Below are 27,339 nucleotides of genomic sequence, written 5' to 3' on the forward strand. Positions count from 1 at the left end.
CTGTGTTCTGATGTTTTAAGACTGCAGAGACTCACGGCACCCATTTTACTTTCAAGTCTCACCTCCCAGGGGAGCAATACAATCACTGTGGGTCACAAGAACTCAAGGGGTGAAACGGATGCTTTAACCCTCTACAAAATCTAAACCTATTTTGTCCCAAACATCTCCACAAACTAAAAAAAAAAAATTCTCAATACAATCCCGCAGAATGCAAGTGGCCCAACTTCAATTGTTGTTTAGACTGCATCTCACCCTGTCTTCTCCGAAGCCAGCTGGGTTTTATCAGCTGGCAGAGAATGAATCCAGTATCTCCTGATGCTTTCTAATTCCAGCTTCCACTGGGATCCAAGCCTCATTTGTTGTGTCTCCAAGTTGAATGACCACGGAGCTTATGAACCATGAAAAAAACAGAACTCCGTTTCTGAGAGGATAACTTTTTAGGGCAAATCTGCTCTGTTCCAAATCAGTGCATGAGGCAGCATTTGTTCTCCACAACATAGCAACTCACTAGCCTGAAGCCAAAGGAGATGAGAAGTCAGATCTATAAACAAGGATATTTCTGCAGAATTCTGCGGCAGCGGCAGAACAGCTGGATCCCAGTTTCAAATATTAAACACCATCTCAAGATCCCGTTTCCCTTCCAACTTCTCTTCATCTTGGTTTCATCTATTAAGTTGCCCTTTTATTGACGTTCAAGAGCTGAGCAAAAAAGGGAGTTTAAAATTCTCATGCCACACCATTCATATTGTGACCTACACTTCACCTTGGACTGTAATCTTCCCCAATTCTGGGAATGCAAGACCAAGGGAGTGGCTTGGAAGCTGCCCTGAAACTCTTGTGTGTGGACTGGCAGTGAGCTCTAAACCACACTTTTACATGTTACTCTGTGCGTGCTCTGTGACCGAGCTTTGTCAGCAAAAAAAATCCCAGGGTTCAACTCAAGGACTGAACCATAATTAAGACTTCAGGTGATTAAGCACTTTTCTTTTTTTTTTTTTACAAATCACATAACTGAACGTTGTGCCATGACACATGTGGATGGCCAATGATGTATATAACTTTAAAAGAAGATTAAATAAAATATAGAAAGCAGACTGCTCTTTAGGCATCAAAAGAGCTCAGAGGAATTTCCAAGGTCAAATCTGGGGTGGTGGAGATTTTGTGTCAGTCCTTTTCAAATAGGTGATATTCTTGTTTGAATGGCCAAGAACAAACCAAGATGGGTAAAACTTTCCATCCAATCCCTCCCCTGGTACTTCTCTTATCTTAGCCCCCCCTTTCTTTCCCACCCACCCCAATGCTAACTCTGAGAAAGGAGAAATACTGCCTGGTCCAAACTTGCAGTGAAAATCTTTTCTGTGAAAACTGAACCTACAAGTCTCTCTCTGAACAAAGATGTCCTAACTTTGTTTCCACTTGGAAACCACTTTTGGACTTTGTGCTTGAAGTGGGAAAAAATGAAAATGACTTTGGGTTTTACTGATTAGATAGGTTTGTTGTTATAGAAATGTTTAGTATATTATTACTATGTAGGAGGAAAAAGTTGAGACTGTATGTTATTATCTTATTCTAGTGCAATAAAAAGCATCAGAAGTCATGCTTCTCTTTATTTTGCCCCTTTTCATGTACACTTTTTTCCTCTTCCGTTTTTCCTCCCTTTCCTTCCCATTATTTTTCTTTTTCTTTGCATTTTATATTTTAGCCAACTAATAAAAAATTTAAAATTCACGAACAAATAATGTCCTCCATTCATTATCCGTGTCATGAAACCCTTCTGGGCATACTAGAGAAGGAGATGTGCTAGCAATTCTTCTACACGTGGGAGCTGCCCCACTATTAGCAACACTGACCCAGAGCATCTCCTGCATCACGAAACACTGCCTGCTACTCCTTTCCTTGAGCTGTGCCCCCATTCTCTGTAATGCCACCAGTTCATGGTTGTTGCTCTCATTTGCCTGAAAGCAGGGAGTTATTATTAGACCCAGTTTGGAACTATTAGAATCAGGCTTTGCTATTGATGGATTCTGGGCTTTGGTAGATGCCTGCTTGGTTTGCCCAGATCAGCTCAATCCAGATCATCAGGATAATAAGTGACCTGGCATAGGAGCTAGGTATCTGCTCCAAATTACAAAAATCCTTGGAGCTTGACACATAGGGCTGGCAGCGCTGGAAGATAAGTACACTAGTGAGCATGGTGCCTGTTTGGGCCCGTCTTCACAGGGCAGATGAGTCACTGGTACCCAACCACTTCAGCTGCTGAGTTTATGGGCCACTTCTTCCGTTAGAATCATAACTCTGGTTTCACCCTGCTAAAGCTACAGCCAATAAATGAGATGAGGGAGGATGTTGCAGTCCAGGGAATAAATAAGTTAAACATTTAAATGGAAAGAGACAGAGGTTAAAACTAGTAAGGAGGTGTCTTGCTATTAAAAAGTATCTGCTGTTAAACTACTGAGAAGAGGGAATGCCAGCAGTTTCCAGATTTATCTTCCATCTCTCAGCAGCACAAGATCATCTGTTAAAATTCTTCTTTCTAGGACTTCCGGTGGCACCGCCGACGTTGCTGGATGCTCTCTCTCGGAGCGCCAGCCCTGTGATCTTGTAAAGCCGCCCTGACAGCGCAAATCAGCTGTCTGGTGGCTGGAAAACCTTTCCCCAGGGAGAAGAGGGAAAGGAGAGTAATTGGATGGGGGTAGAGCTCCCCGAAAGCCCCTGAAATAGTTTTGGGGGCTCGGAGGGTAAGAGCTCCTCAGGAAGTCCGGTGAAACTCCGAAATCCAGGGCGCTTCTGCTTTAAGCAGAAAAAAACGTCGTGACCACTTCTGCAATCTTTATTGAGATCTAAGTTGATTACCTATGCAGACAGAGTGAAGACAGGAGAACAGACAATCGCAAGTAACAAACCCTTAATTCCACGCTTAAATTGCTACTTTTTGAAGCTGCTTAAAGGAGTGAAGAAAATGGCGCTTGTGCTTAATAGGGTGTGAAAGTGAAAGTTAACTCTCGATAAAGCTGTTAACACCCAGCATTGTTCAAGGTGGATGGATAAAAAAAAAATGGCTGGCTTTTTTGAAAGTGATGAAGGATTCGAAGTGGAATTTTACAACTTTTTTACAAAACGGACTCTTAATCACAGTTAAAGAGGTGTGTTTAATGAAAGGAATTACTTTGAGAAGAGAACAAGATTGTAAGGTACAGCAACTTCAGCTGAAAACTCAAGAACTTATAAAAATAAAAGAAGATGGAGGAATAAGACTGAAGAAGAAGGTTCGCAAAAAAGTCAAGAAAAAATCAAGATGGAAAAATTACAATCTTTTTGCCTGGGGAGGATAGTAGTAGTGAAAATGAACGACTAGACCTGTATTTAGGGATATGATTTGTTTTGAAAAGTTATGTTATAGTGTAAATGAATGATTTACTTATATTTAGAGACATGATTTGTCTTGAAAAGTTATATTAAGTAATCTTACGTTTGAATTGTTATGGGCTACTGACCAAACTTTCACTTTTGTCCAGAAGTATATTAACACTAAAGTTATATTTCAAGGAATGCTTTGCTGAAAAATTTATATAAGCTTATAAAGAATGTTTTGTTGAAGAATAAATATAAACTTGTGGGTTATAAGGAAAATATAAGTGGTGCAAGGGTTGAGAGAAGGTTTTTACAATATTTTTTATAGATATCAAATTGTGAAGATGTTATTTGATTATAAGTAGTGGATTTGTAGAGAATAAGATGAATAAGTTTATGCAAAACAATTAAGTAAGGAATGTTTCCAGGAAGAATCAATATGAGTTTATGGGGTAAAAAGTAAAAATAAGGTTTTTACAAGATAATTTATTTGAGATTGGTTAAAATATTTTGTTAATGTGTTAATATATGTAAGGGTTGGAGATGTGATGGTTAATTGTAATTGGGTTCTGATTGTGCAATGCTGGAAGAAAGAAGACTTGCTTATTAATGAAGAACGGACAAGAATGAAGTTGGATTGATTATTTTCAAGCAATAATTGGTTTAAATAGTTATATTCAGATATGAACAAGGGGAGTTAAAGTGCAAAAGGGAGATAAATCTATAGATAGTTAGCTTATGTTTTTTTTTTACATGTTTGTTAAATGCTATATCCTGTATTTGCTCGGGGAAGTCCAGGGGGGGAGGGTTGGGGCAGGAGGGGGGAGGAGGGAAGGGAAAATATGTGTAAACTTTTTAAAAACTTTTCAATAAAAAAATAATTCTTCTTTCTACATACCTTTTAAAAATATGCATCTTTTTTTTTTTTTTTTGCAACTATGCACCCTGGCTTAGAATTTAAGTGGATGTTGAAACTACTTCTAGGACTGTGCAAAGATTGCTGGTTTGTCTGTTTTTTAAACTAGCTCTGTTCCTTTATCTTAACAGCAACTTGAAACTGTGGGTGCTCCATAACTGGAGGTTTTTAAGAAGAGATTGGACAGCCATTTGTCCAGAATGACATAGGGTCTCCTGGCTGGGCAGGGGGTTGGACTAGAAGACCTCTCCAAGGTCAGAATTTAAAAAGCTAAAATAAACTCTGGCAACTCTTTTTGCTGAATCTGTGCAAAGGTTACAAAGTGGTGACTATCCTGGAAGGGGTACTTCAGCAATAAATGGAGGATCAGATTCCCCAATCCCTACCTTAGTTTCCTCTCCATTCCTTGAAACTTAACTTCATAGCTGTGATTGTAACAGAAAACAAAGAGCTTGACTTGGTACAGCTTCTAGATTCCTGACATTCCACAGCATTCATTTATTTTAATTAGTCTCTCATCATATATACATTAGAAGGGATGTGTATGTATATTAAAGAGAGGGCTATGATTGTGTATATATGTGTAAGTTCGTGCATGTGACTGCAGAGCACAAACTCCCTGCATATCCATAGGCAGAATTGGCAAGCCTGCCAATTTACATATGGTTTTAATTTATACACAAGCAGAAAAACTCCCACCTTACTAATCCCTGGCTGCCCATTTTCTCCAAAAAGGAAAAAACGTGGGAGAAATGAACAAAAGCTGAAATGCAAGACTTCCGGTCCCAACCACAGCCTTTTCTTGCACGGTCTCTCTCTCTCTCTCTCTCTCTCTCTCTCTCTCTCTCTCTCTCTCTTAAAGTCATTATACTGACTTTATATTCAATTCAGGGTTCGAAGTGGAAGAAGAAAAACAGCATTGGAAAAATATCTGAGCCTAATTCAATCTCCGGAGAACCCCAACTTTCAGTTAAAAAAAAAAAAGATTTTACTTCGGGCCCTTGATAATTTAAAGGGAGTTCTCAGTCTTAATTATAAAAAAACAGAAGGAAATATGATCAGGATTTCTTGTAGCTGGACCATGGAGTTACAGTATTCCACTCTACCCCTTCCTTCCCTGTGGATCTAGCACTGAAGACAGAAATTCAAACCTCTTACTATAAACACATTTATGCAATTTATTTAGCAATGTGCTGTTCTGGACATAGGCTGATGAAATATAAACTGGTATGACTGTTTTCAGTTAAATACTTCCATAACAATATTAATGTTCAAGCGTGCCTGCACAATCCTAAGTGTGTGTGTGTGTGTGTGTGTGTGTGTGTGTGTGTGTGTGTGTGTGTGTGTCTGGTCACAACCACACTATTGGCTAAGTAAATCACAACAATTCTTTTCTGATAGACTAGAGGAACCCAAATAATATTGTGCAAATTTTTACTCTGGTAGAATTTCGATTCTTTTAACTTCTTTAACTTCATTTTACTTTTAACTTTTTGCTAGACTTAATCCTGTGCCCTTGAACCTGCTTCAGGATAGGCCAAACTTTAATAGAGGAAGCTTTTTCATCACTTTATACCAGAAAAGCTTCAGAAATACTATCAGTTATCCACACCACAAAAACTGGCTCACCAAGGAACCTGGCCTTAAATTTATCAAGCTCAGTACTTGGCCTTTGCTTTTTAACCGCATTTGAAATTAGTCAGGTGAACTTGGTCCAACACAGCAATAAAATCAAGAGAAAATATTTATCTTCTTGATTATTATGCAATAAATAAACAAACCTTAGAATTGGCGGCTGGAGACACTATCTAAACTTATACGTTAGCAACCTCTCAATATCGTTTAAGCTAGTTGCAAGCTCATTTCACTGCTTTCAATTCATGGAAAGTGCAATCCTGGGCATATTTATTCACTCACAGAATCACTGAGTTGGAAAGGCCTTTTAGACGGAGTCCAACCTCCTGCCTAGCACAAGAATACAAAATAAAACATGGCCAACATATTGTCATATATCCTCTGTTAGAACGCATTTAATGGAGCACAGTCTGCCACAACTGTGAGTAATTGGTTTCACTGTCAAACTGCCATTGTTGGGATTTTTTTTTCCTAATGTACAATTGGAATCTGCCTTCCTATAATATAAAATCATTATTTAATGTTCTGCGCTCTGGAACATGCCTACTTCTTCACAATTGACAACAGGTGTCAAATACTTCTAGTTATTTAATGAGTGCTATGATATTCCTTCATGGAGGAAAACTATTTAATGGTTGCTAGGAGTCAAAAAGGACTCTATGTCACATATAGCACTTAGCAGTAGCACTTAGACTTATATACCACTTCATAGTGTTTTACAGCCCTCTAAGCAGTTTACAGAGTCAGCACATTGCCCTCAACAATCTGGGTCCTCATTTTACTAACCTCGGTAGGATGGAAGAATGAGTCAATCTTGAGCTGGTGAGGATCGAACTGTTGGAGGCAACAGAATTAGCCTGCAGTACTACATTCTAAGCACTGTGCCACCATGGCTCTTATAATCAATAAATGAATTATATTTCCATTCAGTATTCTCAAGGCTAAACATTCCTTCCATCTTTCTTCATAGGCTTTATTTTGGAGTCTCTTGATCAATTTTGTCACGCTTTCTGAACCTTTTCAAGTTTGTGTGAACCTTTTTTAACCTTTGAGGTTTCTATAATAATTCCCAATCTGATCAAACACATTTTTGAACTCAGTCTCTTCCGCACACACACCAAACCTAGTCCCACCGTGGTCAGTTTTTACAGACTTACCCTGCTGATTGATAGAGAGATGGACAGAGTCACCCCCAAGCTCCTTCATGTCTTTGGTTGGACTGGGAAAAAATTAGTTGGACTGGGGGGGAAAAAAAATCTAAATTCCTTCCTGTAATCAGTGCATTTGATTTTTGTCCCCTGAGTGAATGCTTTGCAACAGTCCCTGATAAACTGCATTCCATTTTTTCTAACCTATCGAGAAAGCTTTTCATTTTTGTGTGTGTATGTTCCATGGTACTAGCTATCCAACCCAATTTTGCGTCATTTGCAAATTTGATAAACATTTGCTCTACTTCTTCTTCCAAGTCATTAATAACAACAATATTGATGACGATCCCAGATCTAAGCTTCAGTGATGGTCAGTGGCTTTTTTTAGGAAAGCATGCGTAAGACAGCAGCTCACTTAATCATCCAGTTCCTTTTTATCTCTGTAAGCACACAGGCTTCAGGCTCTCGTTAAACCTTTCTCCCTTTCTTAGTACAGCAAGATCATATGTAACTCACTGTCAGAGTTTCATGGCCATACCAACATAAGAGGTTCAATTTTTAGCTAAGACTGGATGATATGTAAATTGGGGATAGGAAAAGGGGGATGTTTAGCAGAGAATGACTAGCTTTGTGAACTTGTGACACTTCACCAGAAATGAAAGGGCAAATCCTACCCCCCAACCTAAACACCATACAAATGCAGTAAGACCCCAGCAGAGTGGCAGGAGACAATACTGGCAATAAAGGGGCTGGAGATTGCAGTTGCATGGATTTAGATTTAATTACAGGTAGTCCTCAACTTACCACCACAATTGAGCCCAACATTTTTGTTCTTAAGTAAAACATTTGTTAAGTGAGTTTTGCCCCATTTTACAATCTTTCTCGCCACAGTTATTAAGTGAATTCCTGCAGTTGATCAGTTAGCAACCAGGTTGTTAAGTGAATCTGGCTTCCCCGTTGACTTTCCTTGTCAGAAGGTTGCAACAGGTGATCACATGACCTTGGGACACAGCAACGGTCATACGTATGAACCAATTGCCAAGCATCTGAATTTTGATCACGTGATCATGGGGATGCTTCAAAGGTCATAACTGTGAAAAATAGTCACTTTTTTCAGTACTGTTGTAATTTTGAACTGACACTAAATGAACTGTTGTAACTCAAGAACTCAAGACTGCCGTCATATGTAGTTTTCACACAGGGTAATACAAGTAGGTCTCGTTTAGCGACTGTTTGAGTTATGACAGTGATGAAAAAGTAACTTTTAAGGTAGTAAAATAAAGTTGTTACCGTATTTTTCGGAGTATAAGACTCACCAGAGTATAAGACGCACCTACCTTTTTTGGTGAGGAAAAGAAGAAAAAGAAATCTCCCTCTGCCTCTGAGCAATTTTGCCTCATTGCAGCAAACAGCAATCAGCCTGCTTTACTTTCATTTTCGTTTTCAGCATAGCTTGATTAGCACAAGGGGAAAAAAAATCTGCTCCAGCAATTTACCTCTTTGCAGCAAGCAGCAGAGCCCTCCGCAAAACAGCTGAGAGCAAAAGAGCTGAGAGTCAAGAGGCTGATCCAATCAACTTGTGCTAATTAGACTGTGCTGAAGCTGAAAGGAGCTGTTTTTTCTTGCTGTTTGCTTGCAAGGAGGTAACTGCTGCGAGGCAGAGGCCAAAGGGTGGGGGGCAGTGGGTAGGCTGGGCTACATTTGGTGTATAAGACGCACCTAAATTTTCACCCCCTTTTAGGGGGGAAAAAGGTGCGTCTTATACTCCGAAAAATATGGTAAGTGAATCTGGCTTCCCCATTGACTTTGCTTGTCAGAAGGTTGCAAAAGGTGATCACATGACCCTGGGGACACTGCAGCGGTCATAAATATGAGTCACTTGCCAAGCATCTGACTTTTGATCATGTGGATGCCGCAATGGTCATAAGTGTGAAAAACGGCCATAAGTGTATATTGGAGGCGATGACGCTTTGAGAGCTGTATGCAACAAAATTTCATTTTAATGTATGCTGATTAGTGTACATGCAAAGTGACAATAAAGTTATTCAAAGTCTACGTCACTTTTTTCAGGGCCGTTGTAACTTCGAATGGTCACTAAACGAACTGTTGTAAGTTGAGGACAAACCTGTGAGGTGTGGATCCAGCAGTGAGAGAAATGGGCTAATGGCTTCTTAGAAAGTTTTAAAGCAGAATAGCCAAGATAATGAATTAAGACAGGAATTGTGCATGTATGTACTAGAGGGCTACATGCATAGAATGTCACATTTGTGTTTATTGGGAGCAGTCCTTGGGGTATGTGTGTGTGTGTGTGTGTGTGTGTGTGTGTGTGTGTGTGTGTCCCAAAGCACAGTGTGTGACAGGTCTCAAGCAAAAGAAAGAACACAGATTTCCTGCCTGGAATTGTTATGATATGACCCCCAGCCCAGCCTCACCAGAGAAGACACGAGAACACTTCTGTGGAGTGTTGGGGCCTTCTGGGTAAGATATGCCTTTTTATTCTGCATCACTCTTCTCATTGGTCTCGGTGCCCTCCCCCACCCGCTGAGTCTGAATCCTCAATTAAAAACACAGGGTCTCTTGCATAACGAAGGGAGGGAGGGAAGGAGGAAGGGAAAAGCCCATCGAACTCTGAGGTCATTGGTGGCTGGGAACCAGCAACCCTGAGTAACTCTCCCTACAAATTCTTCATCTCCAGACAACTGCATCTCTGCCAAGTGTTTCCTAGAATTTATCATTCCAGTGAGGCGCAGACTGCCGCCTTGAACTCCACGCAGATGTAAGAAGATGTAAGAGGAAAAAAACGAGCACAATTCACCCGCGAAATGGTTGCCCTACAGTTATTTTAAACACGGGTTTAAGGCGGATCCGAGCCTACCTTCAACTACTTCAAAATACCTATTGGGAGAAGGAAGAAACAAAAAAGCGGTCTGCAATGCAAATAAGGTCTGCTCTGTGCAAACCAGCAACGTTCAATGAACTCATGATGTGTTTATTTACTAGAAATAAGGCTCCCACCCTCCACCTCCCCCAATAATCTAAGAAGGTCACAAAATAGAACAGTGGCAATGTATCTCAACAGTCACTTGTACCCTTGTCATTCTCACATATGATCTATTGCAATGCAATTTGCACGGGGTTGTCATTGAGGACCACTTAGAAGTTACAGCTGGTCCAGGATGCAGCAGCACGAGTCATTAAGGGCATCCTCAATAGGCCAGGTAACAACTGTGCTATGTGAGTTGCAGAGGTTAGAAGTGAACTTCCTGGCTCAATTCAAAATTCTGCTCATCACCTACAAACCTTGCATGGCATAGAACTTGGGTATTTGAGGGACTTTCTCTAATTGTTTCTGCTTCTCCTATGCCTATGATGGCGAACCTATGGCACGTGTGTCATAGGTGGCACGCGAAGCCATATCTGTGGGCACGTGAGCGTTGCCCTAGCTCAGCTCCAGCACGCAGGCCAGCTGATTTTTGGGCCTTCTGGGCCCACTGGAAGTTGGGAAATGGGCCGTTTCTGGCCTCCGGGGGGAGGGGGGGAGGCCGTTTTCGCTCTCCCCAGGCTCCAAGAAAGCCTCTGGAGCCTGGGGAGGGTGAAAAACGGGCCCACCGTGCCATCGTGTGCCATCGCATGGATTAGACGGTGAGTTTGATGGTCAGATAAGGGTTTGCATCAGGGCTCCCAGTCCAAATCTGATCCTCAAATCCAGCTTTCCCTGAACGGTTGCTATCTAGCTGAGAGGGACTACATCTCCCATTGTTATCAAACACTATAGTCATTGGCGTTTTATCAGTGTCTCACTTCTAAAACATACAAAATTGAAAATGAGGAGACCTTTGCTGAACCAAACAGCAGGAGGGAGCTTTCCTTAGTTCTCAGCAAAATTTCACCGGGGAAACAGCCATGCATAAGAGACAACTGGCACTCTTATACATGAGTGATGCTGGACTTACAAGACTGGATCCCTGGACTAAACAAGTATCAGATTCCTTCCTTGTGCTCAAAATAGGAAATGGGTCACAGAGGCAGATTAGGTTAGTCTGATGTCATCAAACGGCCCCCACGCTCCTCAACGGAGCTGGGCAACTTGTGGAAATGTAGGAGTGACCTGGTAAAAATTGTTTGTTTTTTCCCTGCTGTTTTCTAGTGAAAACTAAAGAAATAAATTGTATGGAGAATGTTGGCCAAATGAAATGCAGTTCCCTGCTCCAGAACTTTCTTGTTTCTGTGATATTAGGACATCACCATCTTTTTATTTTGTTAATAGTAACAGAAAGCAACTCTTCCTAGGATACAGTTGCCTGTTATGGTTCTAGAAGTGTAGATAGAAGCACCTGCCATTTACAATACAGGATTCAGATGTCCTCACTGACACAAACTCAAACAATGATGCACAAGTTGAATGCCTTCATCCTGAAGAGCAATGGTTTCGACACAGGAAGAGCTCGATGTTGACACCAAGGCCTTACACTTGGAAAGAAACAGAAATGAGTCTTCTGTTTAATGAACCCCATTCATAACGTTCTTTATCTATAAGACAGATTCGCCCTGAAGCATTTGAAATATCACAGTCCTTGAGTTCTCCATTGGGATTACTTCAAGAGATGGACACAAACATGCAGGGCATCCAATCCTTCCAGAACTCTTGACTATTGTGTTTCAGCCTGCGTTCATTTCTAGCTCATATGCATAGCTGGAGAGTTAGCAGACGACGTATCACACTTCCAGTTCTCTCAGAAGGAAAGGCATGCATTTTATAAGAAGCTACCTTATGACAGATCGGATTACTGATTGATTTAGCCCAGGATTATCTGTTCTGATTGACAGGAACCTTCAGCATCTCTGGGAGAAGTCTTTCCTATTAGTTCTTGTCTAACCTTTTTTCAATTAAAAGTGGCTGGGACAGAATCTTTTCAAAATTAGGATTCCTCCCCTCAAGTATCTGAGGGACATCTCATGAATTTTACGTTGCCCACTATAAACACTATCTTGCTGTATCAGTGAAACGGAATTGCACTCAAAGACAAAATTCAACCATCATTTACAAATCTGGATGATGATGAAACTCTGCTTTTAATTTTTTTTTAAGCAAAAGTCTTGGAGTTTTGAATACAAGAAATGTTGGAAAACCAATTCTTCATAGAAAGAAGAATCTTAAGAAGGCTTTGCTGGGTTTATTCACTGGTAGTGTTCAGGCATTTGGGGAAGGGAAAACCTTTTTTAGGCAGCCATGAATTACTGCTGTTGTTTCATTAGTTGTTTCATGTGGTTCCAATACTCTGGTTCTATTTTGCATATTTTAACTAGTTTTGTAAACCACTGGAGAAAACAACATATACACATAAAGAGGGAAGAATGTGGACTAACATGAGGAATCACGTACCAAGTTACTTAAATTTAAAAAGCTCCTTTATCTTGATAGTTTTGCTCCAGACATCTGGAGGCTGCCACTGATTACATGGTAACCTGGGACATGCTCTCTGACAGAACTTTAGGATTGGAAGAGACTTTAGAGCATGGGTGTCAAACTTGCTGCGTCACGTTGCCGTCATGTGACGTTTTCCTCATTCATGGAGCTGGGGTGGGTATGGCCTGCATATGATGCATCCAGCCCGCAGGCCGCAAGTTTGACACCTTTGCTTTGGAGAGTATCTAGATCAGCCTTCCCCAGTCTAGGTGATTTTTCCATGTACAAACTTCAACTCTGTAAATCCTCAGCAATGGCCATAAAAACCTGGGAATTCTGGGAGCTGACAATCCATTCATTTGGAAGGAGCCAAAGTTGGAGATTGGTGATTTAGTCTAGTCCAGTTTAGGACAGGATCCACAACTGCAGTAACCCACATAGTTGATTAGCTTCAAATATATACCTTTCGCAATGGACACTCTGTTTAACTGTCAGAAATCCCTCTCCAGTAGGATATTTCTTGTTTTCTATACATTTTCAGGGGCACAGTTGTTATAATTTGCCGGTCACTTATTCTAAGCCTACCTTTCACCATTCACAATTGTTTTGGGACAAATCCTCTAATCTTTGTCCTGTTTCTGGACTAAAGACCATAATAAAATGTGCTTTTAAAATTTGCTTTTAAAAGTGCTTCCCCAGCAAAGGAAGAATGGGCAAATTTACCCATAATTTCCTCACCAAGTTATGGTGGTAAATTGGGATGCAGATTAAACTTCTATTTAAAATAATTCTACATTTGCAAGACTATTGACTTCTGCATATGTTTATTTTTAGCTCCTGCATTGTTTTTACTTTTAAGCTTATCTTTTAAAGTAAGAGCATATTGGCAAGTATATATATATATATATCATAAAGCTGGACCAAATCCCTGAGAAATACCCCAAAAGCCACACAAAAGGGAGCAACCCTATCTTCCTTTTTAAAGCAACTTCTCCTGAATCACCTTCTGGTCAGTTTTACTGGATGATCTCAGTTTCTCATATGATGAGAAAAAAAAACACTCCTTTTCCCATTGTTGCCCCATCATGCATAATTTTACAATATTCCCTCAAAGCTTCTCTTCAACTGTGTTTTCTTGAATGAAAACGCTCCAAATTTAGAACTTCCCTTGCAGATGCGCTCTAATGCTTTGATTATTTTGGTTCTACTTTTCTTCATCTTAATTATGTGCCATCAAGTTTGCATTGACTTTTAGCGACCACATTTCTTGCCTCAATGCACACACATAAAAATCCTTTTTGTGATGCAATGTCAGAAACTATTGAAATTTGTATAAAGTGTTGCCACACAAGACAAGCCACACAGTTTTCAAATCTTTCTCTAATAATTCTCAATATGGAATTTGCCATTTTTTGCAGTCGTGATTCTCAGACTGCTTCAAGCGATGCCTCAGATTTTGCCTATTAATTCAGTGATTTTTTTTACAGTACTGCAATCATAAGTAGTTTTTCACAGGATAATACAGGTAGGTCTTGTTTAGTGCACTAACTTGATGACCAATCCTTGCCTTTATGACCTTTGCAGGTCTCTAAAGAAAGGAAAGCTGAAGTAAGATCAAAAGCACAGTCACAGTTTCACTTAGCAACCCTTTTCGCTTAACAACTGAGTTGCTGATCCCAATTGTGGCTGCCAAACAAGGATTCCCTGTATACAATAGAGAAAGAGCACACAATCTCACTCCATCCTTGGAAAAGGCTCTATGTGGAATGACACACTTCCTCTAACCCTCTGCTGTCCACAAAAACAGCTTGCCTCATATTTATAAAAGCAGCTGTTAGTCCTAACAAGTTGGGTCTCCCACCCACCCCATTTCCCTTGTCTTCCCTTTTCCTTCATCCCCTGCCCCCAAATCTAGCAGATTGGCTATGCTGCTTAGCTGCAATCCTGTGGAGGCTATAGCATCAGAAATGCTATAGATGAGGCTAGTCACTCTCTTGCAAGTCCCCAAAATCCCCCTCTTCTGAAGCTGGGAGGCAGAGTTCCCCAGGCAAGTATGCTGGCTGCACCCCAGCTCCATTTCCACCAGCCATTGGAGCCGTAATCAATGTTTAATTAGATGCGATTTAATTACCCGCTTGCTCAGCGGTCACTTGGACCGAGAAGGCAGCTCAAGTTCCCATCATCAGAAGGACAGGCACAACATCAATGACAGGATGTAAGATCTAACCTCCCCCTCCCTCCCTTTAGCACAAAGGTTTCACCCTCAACCCTGTAATTGATGCAAAATACAGCTAAGGTCTTATTGAACTCTGTAATTGAAGCAGAATGTGGGTAGTGCCCAGAGCTCTGTATTTCTTTCCTAGCCAACATTATCAATGTTTGTTTTAGTTTCCCCAGAACTGGCTTTACGGCAGAAGGAGAAAAGGCTCATTCGCCCTTCTGGCAGGAGAAGAGAACCAGCACCTAGGACTGGTCTGAAAACTCTACCCTTCCTATGCTCTGGCCTGGGAATACCTCTTCATTTTCCTAAAATCCCAAACAAACCAGTCTGGAACTTGGAAGTTCTGGAGTATATTCTGGTGCAACAGATTCACAGAGAAGTCTTGAAAATCGGCTCAACATTTTTTGGAGAATACAGGAACCCTCTCTCTCAAACACACACACACGCACCCCACACAATGTTCTTCAGGAAACCTTTGGATTTTAGGGAGCACTTGTAATGAAAGAAGAAGTTTAGAACCTGTGCGGTCAGAATCACTCTCCCCGGTGCTGGAGGATGGACTGCCTGCAGATCCTGGCTTGTCTCCCTCCCGAGGTCCCGATTCCTTCTGCCGCGTTCTGGCTGCTTCAATTCCCTTTACTCGCCGGGCGTGGCGGTTCCCCTTGTAGTGTGCTTCAGCCTGGCTCTATACAAGGAAAAAAGGAGAAAGCAATAGGAGATCCAAAAACCCGTAACATTACGAGTGCTGGTCGATGAGAATGGCACACATTTATAACCTTTCTGAAACTTATTTACAATCCTGTATCAGGCTAGGCCAGGATATTTTTTAAATTTTATTTATTTATATCTGTCAGGTATGCTTCCTTCAATATCCAGGAAAGAAAAACCCAAACTCAATCATTTAGAAGAGATTAGTACTTTTACTGAATATGAAATGATCGCAACCCAGGTAAAGCTGGAAGTGAGCAAAACGCGCGAAATAGCATCTACTAAGCTTCTCCCCCCCCCCCCGTGTCCATTGACCATCAGCCAATCCAAAGGTCTCCCAAAGGTCAGGTGGCATCACGTCTGGCAGCGTCATTCATCAGGAATGTAGGGCAGTTGGTCAGCCGTCCCCTTTGAAGATTCACTTTTGTTTCTTAGGAAGACACGTCCTACAATGGAAAAAAAACACCTCCTGCATCTTCCCCCCCCTTCTCCCTCATAACTAATCCCTCCCCCGTTTCTTATGGCAGCTGAAGCAGGCAAAGCTGAGGCTGACAATATCCCAGTTTTATTATTTTTACAAATAACTCAAGGTGGTGAACATAGCTAGTACTTCTTCCTCCTCCTATTTTCCTCATAACAAGAACCCTGTGAGGTAAGTAGGGTTGAGAATGAATGATTGGCCAAAGGTCACCCAGCTAGCTTTCATGGTTTAGGCGGGACTTGAGCTCACGATTTCCTGCTTTCCTAACTGGGGCCTAACCACTAGACCAAACTGATCTAAGATATCTAAATTGAACACCCAAATAAATTTCTAGGAATGCTTTCAGACTAGTTTGGGTTTTTTTCCCTCTGACACTAACATCTTTTGTTCTCTTTCCTTTTAAGGAATATTATGACAAGGAAGAACACATTAATTTAAACCTGAACTTATGAATTATCTACACTAATAATGTTCTTCTAACAGATTGCTTTCATCTATAAAAGTGTCATCTTGGATAGAAGTTTTAAATATAGATGCTTACAATATTTATATTCCTCCTCAAGTTCATGAATACAGCAGAAGATGGTAGCACTTAGGCATCTTTGGCTGATCACCAAAATCTAAGCAGGGTTAGATCTGGCTAATGCTTTGATGGGAGATCACTAGGAAACCCCAAAGTGGTAAAAATTAAGAGGAAGAAGTAAACAAACAAACAGACAGACCCAATTTTCAAAGAAGAAAATTGCAAACCATTTTTTGTGATTGATGCCAAAACAATATTCTGTAGTCACCATGTAATTTGCCCTTTCCTATACATAACTTCATGCTGAATATTATTATTCATTTTTCTATTTTAATTTGCTTTTGTACTTGTACTTAGGTTGTATATTGGGTGCTTTCTTTAATAAAGATGCAAAATCCCCTTCCCAATATGTTGTTAATTTCCCCTGTTTCTTCCAGACCTGATTTGTGGCTATTTTCGGAAGTGAAACATGATTATAGCAATAGCTTGTCTAATACGGATAAGCAAAAAAATGAAGCCTTTCCAGATTTATCTTGAATGAAAAAAAAAATCCCATTTACAGTCTTGGTACCAAGAGATAAACACCTTTTAATAGCCTTTTGTCTTCAGGAGAAGAAAGGTTTTAATTACAATTTCCTCTTTCCTTCTTTTTCTTTTTGCATATTTTAATAATATTTAGCAGCTCTCTTCTCTTAGAACTCAGTTTCTAAATAGAACATTTTTAATAGTACCAAACATCAGAACAAGAAGATTTCACTAAATGCTTTCTTAGGTCAATTCCAATTCTATGATTCAGTAATTGTGTTAGAGGGCATCTAGTCCAACCCCTTGGCTCAGTACAAGAGCCACTTACAGATAAGTAAGTACAGTCTTGTTTGAAGACCTATGGCATGTCATGTGGTGGCTTGACTTCTGCTATCTGACAACTCTTACAGTCAGGTAAGTCTGAACCTGATTTCTAGTGATTTTAATCTACTAATATTATTCCTATTTTTTGAGTCAATTAAGAATATGTCTAGTCTCTCTTCTATGCAAAACTCCTTCAGATATTTGACGACTACAATCATATCTCCCCACATTCATCTTTTCTGCAGGCTAAATGTATCCAGATCCTTTAACCATTCCTCAAAAGACTTGGTTTCCAAACCACAATCCATTTCAGTGGTCGTCTTCTGAACTTGCTTCTATTGATCATCATCCTATTTGAACTATTGTGCCCAGAATTGGACATAATCATCCACATGGGTTCTGACCAGAGCAGAGCAGGACAATTATGACTGTGATCTGCAGGCTCTACTTCTATTAAAGCTTCCTAAGATAGGTTTTGCCATTTTAGCAACTGCTTTGTTACATTCAATTCTTGAAAGAAGTAAGAGAATGTCAACTTGCTCCTTCTCTGGAACAGAAGAACCCAGCAACTCAAAGGTTACTCACCTTCACTTGTCTTCTAAATTTAACAATGTCTACCAATTCTAACTTTAACAACCTTATCATGAGATAGATAGGCTGGAAATAAGCATTACCAAAACATGCAAGCTGAACCTTTTAATGTTTTCCTTTCCTTTCTTTCTGATATTTACAACAGTAAAAAAATTAAATTATGATGACAATGTCATCATCTTCAGCATTTTCCCCATAACTACATCACATCATGATCTGAAAAATCAGGTTATGGACAGATCATAATAGAGAAAATCACATCATGATTTGAAAAATCAGGTTAAGGACAGATCATAGTAGAGAAAATCTATCTATGTAATCTCTTAGAATTGACAACAACTTGATGGCACATAATCAATCAATCAATATCAAATCACAGCCTATTGGAGGAAGGGAAGTGCCCAATATGATAAGCACATTGTATTTGTGTAGTACTACATTTGAGAAAGAAAACTGGCCTCCTTCGAGATGGTGTTTGACCACAATTCCATCATTCCACTAACATTTGGAGGGCTACCCAGCCCCAAATCGTAATGTAAACTTTACTGGAATAAGATAAAAAAATACTAATTATAAGATCTTTTTTTTCGTTCCGTCTCTGAGAATCTTAATATATATCTTTAGAACTGCCATCTTACATGGATCTTGAAAGAATACAATCTGCCGTGATTCTGAAATCATATCTGAGATCAAGACTAAATGATTTCATTGCTTTGCTTTTTTATTCAGTACCTTCACTAGCTTTCTCATATCTTGTATGGTAGTAACATGTGCGACAACTAAGGTTTAATGATGTGCCTAATGAAAAAGGAAGACTGAGCAAAAAGTTGCTCATACAATGTCTCTGGGGTATCTAGGCATCTCCATCAAAAATTCATTTTGGTCTCAGACCAAGGAGTTTCCCATCATTGAAAGAACATAGAGACCTATATTCTATCTCAGCTCTCTATTGGATCGTATGCTAATCTGCAGATCTGGCACATATTTTTGTTTTCTTTATATTTGTGTTATATTACAATCAGGACTATGTTGTTTATTCAAATGTATCAAAAAGTATGTCTTGTGACATAAGCCGGACAATGATCAAACCCTCTTTACAATTTATAATATAATCATCATCTAATCCATGCTGGCTCAGTTGTTAGAATGCAGTAGTGCAGGCTAATTCTGCTGACTGCCAGCTGTCAGCAGGTTGGCAGTTCGAGTCTCACCAGGCTCAAGGTTGACTCAGCCTTCCATCCTTCCGAGATCGGTAAAATGAGGAGCCAGGATTGTTGGGGGCAAGATGCTGCCTCGGTAAACTGCTTAGAGAAGGCTGTAAAAGCACTATGAAGCAGTATATAAGTCTTACGTGCTATTGCTATTGCTAATCCAACATGAGAAAATTCACCCATTCTCCAAATTGTTATACACATCCAGTTCCCCTAAAAAACTAAATCTGGGCAAGTAAAAGACATGTGATCTCAGCTATGTAAAGATAGTCCTTGACTTACAACCACAATTGAGCCTAAATTTCCAATTGCTAAACAAGACAGTTGTTAAGTGAATTTTGCCCCATTTTATGACCTTTTTTTTTTTGCCACAGTTGTCAAGTGAATCATGCAATTGTTAAGTCAGTAACAAAGTCGTCCAATGAATCTGGCTTCCCCCATGGACTTTGCTTGTCAGAATGTGCAAAATATGATCTCATGACCCTTGGGATGCTACAACAGTTTTAAGTATGAAAGCCGGTCATAAGTCCCTTTTTTCAGTGCTGTTGAACGGTCACTAAACAAATGGTTGTAAATGCCTGTATTCATATATCGTTTGTCCTTTATATGCCTGCTACAGTCAGCTGCATTCTCTGCCACCGAAAAGCACAGCAAAGTGTCAGGACTTACTAAAAACTTACCTCAGAATTGAAGCGGATCTGGCAGACGTTGCAAGAGATGATGGGGCGTTTGGCCTTGGTTACAGGGACCCCAAACGTATGGTTGATCACTGCTTTCTGCACTGGGTCCATCTGCCAGGGGAAAATAAGTAAGAATTGTGGTGAGTGACTATATTGTACCTGTACTTATAAGGCCTACTTTTCACAATAATGATGAACTGGAAGCCTAACCACATAATCCTGTTGGCCCACAGCACAACAAGTATTTGCATGCCTCCAACACCAACAATGCCCCAACCCTGTTCTTACTTCATCTTTTAATGCTAAAGTAAGCGTAAGAAAACATGCGGTGAGTTTACTCTCTGGCAGCTCTGATGAAACCTGGTTTATTTATTGTAAACTAGATTCCAAGGAGAGAGGTTGTGCCTATATTAGGCTGGGTGAGATGGCCTTCTCAGGTGTTAAGGCTTCAAAATATTCCTGAAAGGTAGCTATTTTACAAATTAATACTCTTTATTTGTTGTCATCCCCAGTGATGAGGAACATCTGTGACACTAAAAGCTCTCAGACTAGCTTCAGTTGTTGGGCAAATTAGGTAAATTGTTTCCTATGCACCTTTTTTTTTATCCAGCAATCCAGCTAGATTCTATATACATGCTAATCATCCCAAAATGATGAACTGCAGAGGTGTTGGAAATTATAGGGTGTACCAGATAGGGATGGCATAACTCATAAGCCTGAGCATGCTTGTAGGCAAGAAGAGAGCAGAATGCTACAAAAGGGATTGGAGATCAAGGGAATGGTGAAAGAGAGGAATGAGGCACAAAACTTAGGAAGGCTTTATAATAGTTACAAGCATGAAATGGGAAGTTCCTAATTTTGCTCTCACCTCAACCATAAACTCGCTAGGTAGCCTTAGGCAAGGCACTTTTTCTCAGCCCTGGCCCTCCTCTCTATTACGGGAGTAGGAAGAAGGATAAGCAAAACAAAAAAACCCACACGTATTCATACTGTTTTAACTGCAAGAAGCTTTGAGTAACTCTGATGGAACAAGCCTGTAGAAGAGATGAGGTCAAGTGACACGGTCTTCTTACTCTTCAAGACCCCACTCCATTTATTACATCCCAGTTGACTTCTATCCAATGCCAGCTCGCTTCTTGTATAGCTTACTGAGCTAATGCGTATGGTGAGTTGTGAAGTTTCTAACACATGTTACAAATGCAAAATACTGCTATTTGAGCATGCCATCATGTTTGGGCTGGGGAGGTTGTGAGATATATGGTACTTTTGTTCTTTCAATATAAAATGCTCACTTGGGTTAACGTGGGTCAGAAAGGAAAACAAAGAGAGTGTGGCAAAGATTTTAGTTTGGCATTTCTTTTGTCTTCTTCTAGGGCAGGGGTTAGCAACCTGTGGCTCTGGAGCCGCATGTGGCTCTTTCACCCCTCTGCTGCATCTCCCTGTCACTCAAAATATGCATCACAACTGCCAATGTGTGACACCTGCTGGCACATGATTTATTGAGCTTTTCAACCCCCAGTAGGCTAACCATGGATAAATCCAAGAAAAGAAAAGTTTCAGAAGAAAACAGAATGTTTAATTCAACTACATATGCTAGTTTTGTGGCCGCTCAAAAAATAGTCAGGCACAGGAAGTTTTTGTGGCTCCTGGTGTTTTCTTTTCTGTGGGAAACAGGTCCAAATGGCTCTTTGAGTGTTTAAGGTTGCAGACCCCTGTTCTAAGGGGACGTATTTATCCATATTCCATAACCAAGGGCAAGAGCACAGGACTAGATTCTCCTCCTATATTCCTCTGTTGTCTCTGGCAGGAGCATAAACTAAACTGGACGTCAGACTGAATAATTAGCCAGGCAGCCAAAGATACTAGGCGTTTCCTGGGCTACTGCTCTGGCCATTCTATATACAAGCTCTTTTCTTGGGAAAACCTACAGTTTAGTCTTCCTGCTATTCCCACATGTCTTTCCTTGGACTCTTTCTACTTCACATTTCGGTTGGATGTCTCCATATTGAGATACGGTCTTCCATATGGAATGTGCACTCTTGTTAGGAACTTGGAGAGCCGTGCGTCTCGACTACCTTCGAACAGAGTGGCGAATTTGGCCCTCAAATGTGACAGAATTACAACTCCCAGTAGTCCCACTGCAGTTGGCCAATAATGAAAGATGCTGGAAGTTAGCTATCTGCAAGGCCATCCGTTCCCACTCCAACCATATGACATCCCCAACTATTATCATAAACACAATGTTTTCATTGGCTTGTTACAACTCAGTGCTGAAATGTAACTGGATGGGAAGAAGCAACTTCATGGCTAGAAGTGTCCCCTTGAAAATTCTGGCAGCCCAGAACATAGTTAATAAATATATTCTTGGCACAAACCTGGAACAGGGCCCAGCCTGTGTTAGCTTTCTGGCCCTTATGTCTGTGATTATAATATAAATTGACAACAGGCAGCTGCTGAAAGGCAGAAGCCAAATCTGCCACCAATTGCCTGATGAGAGAGAGACTTAATTTATGAAAAAAGACAAAAATTGGGGATAGAAGACCATGGAGAGACCCTCAGAGTACCTAAGGAGAGTTCCAAGTATCCTATTAAGGAAACAGCATCCTTTCTCCTTTGGGTGATTTTAAACCATCTCTGCCCCAGTTGGATTTGTAGTACAAATAGAACACTTTAAATTAGCCAAAATGCTCCTCTGCACTTCAAATGCTTCTTTTCCACATTTTTTTCCACTTGAATAATTACCATGGGATTAGTATCAAAAGCCTGAGTGAGGCTCAAAGGCACTTTATAAAAATGGCTACTGATTCACCCAAGAGGGGTGTGCTTCCTGTATCTCATTTTGTCTCTGTTACAGCAGAGAGATTCATATGCAAAGAAAGCTTTTCTGTTATTAAAAAGGTACACAAGCTTTCAGATGATTAAGTCCCAACAAATATCTTGTGCTCTCCTTATTTAATCATGGGTCCTATCTTGTCTCCCCTCTCTGAGGGTTGTTTCTCATTGAAAAAAAATATTAATTTAGCCTACGCATGTTTTCCCAGGGAAACTAAAATTGGCTATCTGTAAAAACAGTCCAGTTGTTTTGCAGTGCTATTTCAAGCCCCACCCACTCTTTTCTGACAAACTGGGTCAGATTTATTGAATGCTGTAGGTGTTATGTAGGAAACAATCACGTGGATTCATTTTTACAACAGTTAGGAAAATAGAAAAGAGAAGCAGCACAATAACCCAAAGTGCATTAGTCCAGAAAAAACAACAACCCACAAGTGTGTTAAAAGCAGAGAAAGGCTTAATCTGGAATAGAGGGACTGAATCAAAATTAAATAAGAATGCAGTAGAAGAGATCCTTGGAAATTTTTTCCCCTTGTCCACAATTTCTAAATAATGTTTGGATGTGCTATGATAACATCTGAAACATCAGATCCCTGAGATACGATGTGAGATAACTCTATATTCCTGAAGATCTTACTCTACCTACTCCTCTAATTATGGTAAAAAGGTTAACTAATGAATACTGTAGGGAAATCTTATGTTTATTTGAAGATTCCCCAATCCCTGTGAGAAAGTATTTTTGCTTTTCTAGCAGATTTGAGTTCACCTTTCTATTCAAGGTGTGGCGAAAGAAGGCAGCAATAATGTGTATCTTTAAGCACCAAGTAACTTCCAAACAGCCAAAAAGAGGTAGCTTTCATTTATTTATTTTTTAGTTGTCAGCACTTCTAAAGTTAATCCATCAAGAAAGATACAGTCTTCTTCCATTTGAGGGAAACAGTAGTTACTGGGTAAGCTATAATAATAGTAATAATAGTAATAGGTACCTTGGATGCAATTCCAAAACAACCCCTTGAACATATTCAGCATTGACAAATTCACCATCAATCAATTGCAAAAGACATCTTTTCTTAGAACAGCTTACATCCTGCAATGGTATTATAACACCATCAAACATCCACATTTGCCTATCCCAGGTCCTTGGGAACAACTTCATAGGTGGACAAAAATGCCAAATCCAGTCTGAATATCTGCCTATGCAACGAGCAATAATAATAATAATTATTATAGGTTGATACCTAGGATGCTGGCAGCAACCCATATCAGCCATTAGTACTAGTCAATGGTATTTGTGACACATTTTTAAATGTCCAATTGACTGAGTTTCATGTTTAATGAATAAGAGATAATAATAATAGTAATAATAATAATAATATCATCATCATAATCATCATCAAATTATGATGATGTAACAAGTGGAGAAAATTCTTTTGTGCAAAAAAAAAGCACTACATCAAATAAGACTTTTAACAGCTTTGTTTGGCATTTTAAATATCTGAAGAGACACTTTTTTATACATGGATATTCATATATTTGTGTAAGGTACTACAATGTGCTAATTATTGTTATATAGTCGTCTCAGTTTACAATCCAGCCAACAAGCATTTATTATTGAATAGATTAAGAATATAATAAATAAATCCTCCACTGCAGTGGAATCCTCTATCAAGGTGGCTTTGCAAGAAACTTCCTTTGATTTCATCTTGTCCATATAATAACAGCAACTGAGAAATAAATCTCCATGGTCTCCATGATGACTGAAGAGATACACAACATGACTGGATTCAATCAATAACCAGTTAAGACTGGCTATGATTCTACACTTTCTTCCCTTAATTATTTTTAGCAGAATGAAAGCAAGTTCACTATTGGTTAAATCCAAATCACCTGTCATTTTAAGATATACGTTGCACGCCTGAGGTATTTCTGCAACTTTGCTGATCCACAATGAATTTGCCTAGCACAGAATCAGGAAGAAAAGTCCAGGCTTGGCAGAGAATAACTTTGTCCCAGATGACAGCACAGAGACCCTGTACATCCCCTGTCTCTCCTGCAGATTGTGCCTGAGGAGGATAGGCCACCATCTCTCCAGATTTTTGCTCTACATTTAAGGAAGAACATTCAGATTCTTCTAAGAGCTGCCCTGCTCTATGGACATATATCAGAAATGAACCAAAAGTTCCTCACCAGTAATAGAGCCTCTGTCAAAACAGCAGGCTGTAAAATGGAACTGCCTCACATGTCTCCACAGGGAAAGGAAGGTTAGCAAGAGCGGGCAACAGCTGTTTAAATAGCTCCCCCTTCATCCCAGGTTTGGCCAGGATGTCCAAGTTCATCCCCCGCACTAAGATAGTATCTTCCAGATACTTAGATCGGCGATGTACAAGAGTAAAATACTAAGATATTATGCATCCCATGCTGGGTAGAACCATTTAGGCTGCAAATGAACTCTCTGCCATCCTGAAAACTAAAATCCCTGGGACAAGATTTAAGCCTAAGTCTAATAGACTGTGGTGATTTTTTGTTTGATGATCTAGTCTCAAACAGAGAACATCTTGATGTGATAGCATATTGTTCTGCCAGAACAGCATCGTGTAATTTTTGTGATGATGTAGCCCTTTCACCACCAGCTAGAAGCTCGTTGCTTTAACACAGGTTCTTGTTACCCACACTTACAGATGAGTCAGTTACAAATTATGATAATGTAATAAGATCATCTTTCTTTGACACTCTTTGTAAAACTCTGTGCATGTGCATGTGTATATACACACACACAGTATACATATACATACACAAACTTTATACACATATATACATACATGACTTATATGTACGTATCTCATGCATGTATGTAATACAGGTGTGGGCAAATGTGGTCCTTTTACAACCTGTGGACTTCAACTCCCAGAATTCCTGAGACAGCCAAGCTGTCTCAGGAATTCTGGGAGTTGAAGTCCACAGGTTGTAAAAGGGCCACATTTGCCCACCCCTGATGTAATATACATAAATCATATCACACATACCTATCTATAAAATATATTATATACACATACACAAGTATACATACTTTTTTTTCTTTTTTCTGTTTATTTAAAGGCATATAACTAATAAAATAAAATAAAGAACAGAAAATAAAGAAAATAAAGTAAAAAATACTGGGTAGGCAACTTTTTAGTGTTTGAGGACCACCCTTTTTTTTCCCCTTTCCTTTTCTGCCAAATGAAGGCTTCACTCAAGGTGAAGAACTAGGTAGAAATAAAAAATGAAACAAACAAACAAAATCCAAACACTCCCCCGAAGAGAACAGAAAAATGATGACAAGAAGCGGGGTTTTTTTAGCACCTAAAATTAAAAGTGTTTCTTTTAAGTTAGGTTAGGTTAGGTTTATTAAATTTGTATACCGCCCTTCTCCCGAAGGACTCAGGGTGGTGAACAGCCAAGATTAAAAAACATGCAATATAAAAATTAAAATAAATTAAAACAGAATTAAATTAAATTGGCTTCCCAAAATTTAAAACCCTTTGCCCATAAAATAACCCGTTAAAATTTTAAGCCAGCCCGGCTTGCTGGAATAGGAAGGTCTTCAAGGCTTGACGGAAAGTACGGAGGTCCAGGATCAATTGTATTCCTGGGGGTAGCTCGTTCCAGAGGGCGGGTGCCCCCACAGAGAAGGCTCTCCCCCTGGGGGTTGTCAGTCGACATTGCTCGGCTGACGGCACCCTGAGGAGATCCTCTCTGTGGGAGCAGATTGGCCGGTGGGAGCTTATCAGTGGCAGAAGGTGGTCTCGTAAATACCCGGGCCCTAAGCCATGGAGCGCTTTAAAGATGAGAACCAATACCTTAAAGCGCACATGGAAGACCACCTGGAGCCAGTGCAGCTCGTGCACTTATACTCTTTTAATAAGTCTTTTAGGTACAGTACTTCAAAAATAAGTCAGTGTAATGAGGAGGAGGTTCCATGGGGGACAATGGGTCACAGCACAGGAAGGGCCAGGTAGACAGTCCATGTTACCTATCCATGTTTTTATAACTTGGTTGCAAAGACCCATGGCTTTCCTGGGTCTGAGGCAAAGAACTCTAAGATCACAGGAATCGTTCAGTACATCTCTTTCGCCTGCAGCTCAACAATGTCTACCCACTGATATTGCCAGCTCCCAGCCCTGCCGACAAATTCATCTGACAAGCTGTTGCTCCTGCTTATTCAATGCCTTCTAAAAGGCAATCACTTAAGCATGCATGCTGCCTCTAGCTCTCTCATTTTGGAGTTTCACTGCTGCTACCAAAAAATGGGAGAATACGAGCCGAGCTTGCAAGAATAGTAGGTCACAGAAGCTGTAGTGGAAAAGTAAAATGGCAACAGAATGCAATTACTATGATGGGCTGAATCTGGAAAGAATGGCTATTCTGGAAGAAGAAATGTCTATGCACGGTACCCTTGAGGATACACAACTGCTGCAAAGACAAACTGGCGATATCTGAGCAAGTACAAGAGTACAATTTGGAATGGAGAAACACAAAGAAACATATACTTCAAGTACTGTTTAAGAGTAGGACCGCAAATTGAGGTTGAGGAAAGCTGACTTCAAAACTATAATAATAGTTTGAGACAATGGCCAGATCTTCATGTGAGGACTTATCCCTCCAATCCATCTTCGCAATAAACTGTCTGCAAATGGGTGCTATTAAAGTTATGCAGAGTTTAAAGCTGGCTAAATTAAATTCACTTTTTTGTGACCAGAGTAGAAATAACTGGGAAGTAACAAAAGCATGCCTTGTTATGGAGATG

At 40.0% G+C, this 27,339-nt stretch overlaps 1 protein-coding gene across 1 annotated transcript in view; it reads right to left on the reverse strand.

Moving 5' to 3' along the window:
* ZNF385A (zinc finger protein 385A) overlaps positions 1-24,889 on the reverse strand; it is a 61,138-nt gene extending 36,249 nt beyond the window's left edge. The window contains exons 1-4 of the mRNA XM_070934440.1: positions 24,793-24,889; positions 24,590-24,696; positions 19,722-19,832; positions 15,198-15,363 (exon numbers count right to left, since the gene is read on the reverse strand). Coding sequence (XP_070790541.1) covers positions 15,198-15,363; positions 19,722-19,832; positions 24,590-24,696; positions 24,793-24,889 — 481 coding nt within the window. The remainder of the gene's footprint in view (positions 1-15,197; positions 15,364-19,721; positions 19,833-24,589; positions 24,697-24,792) is intronic.
* Positions 24,890-27,339: the final 2,450 nt, after the last annotated feature.

Source organism: Pituophis catenifer, unplaced genomic scaffold, assembly GCF_029215685.1.
Source record: "Pituophis catenifer annectens isolate HBS135680 unplaced genomic scaffold, rPitCat1.0.hap2 SCAF_2, whole genome shotgun sequence".
Taxonomy (NCBI): domain Eukaryota; kingdom Metazoa; phylum Chordata; class Lepidosauria; order Squamata; family Colubridae; genus Pituophis; species Pituophis catenifer.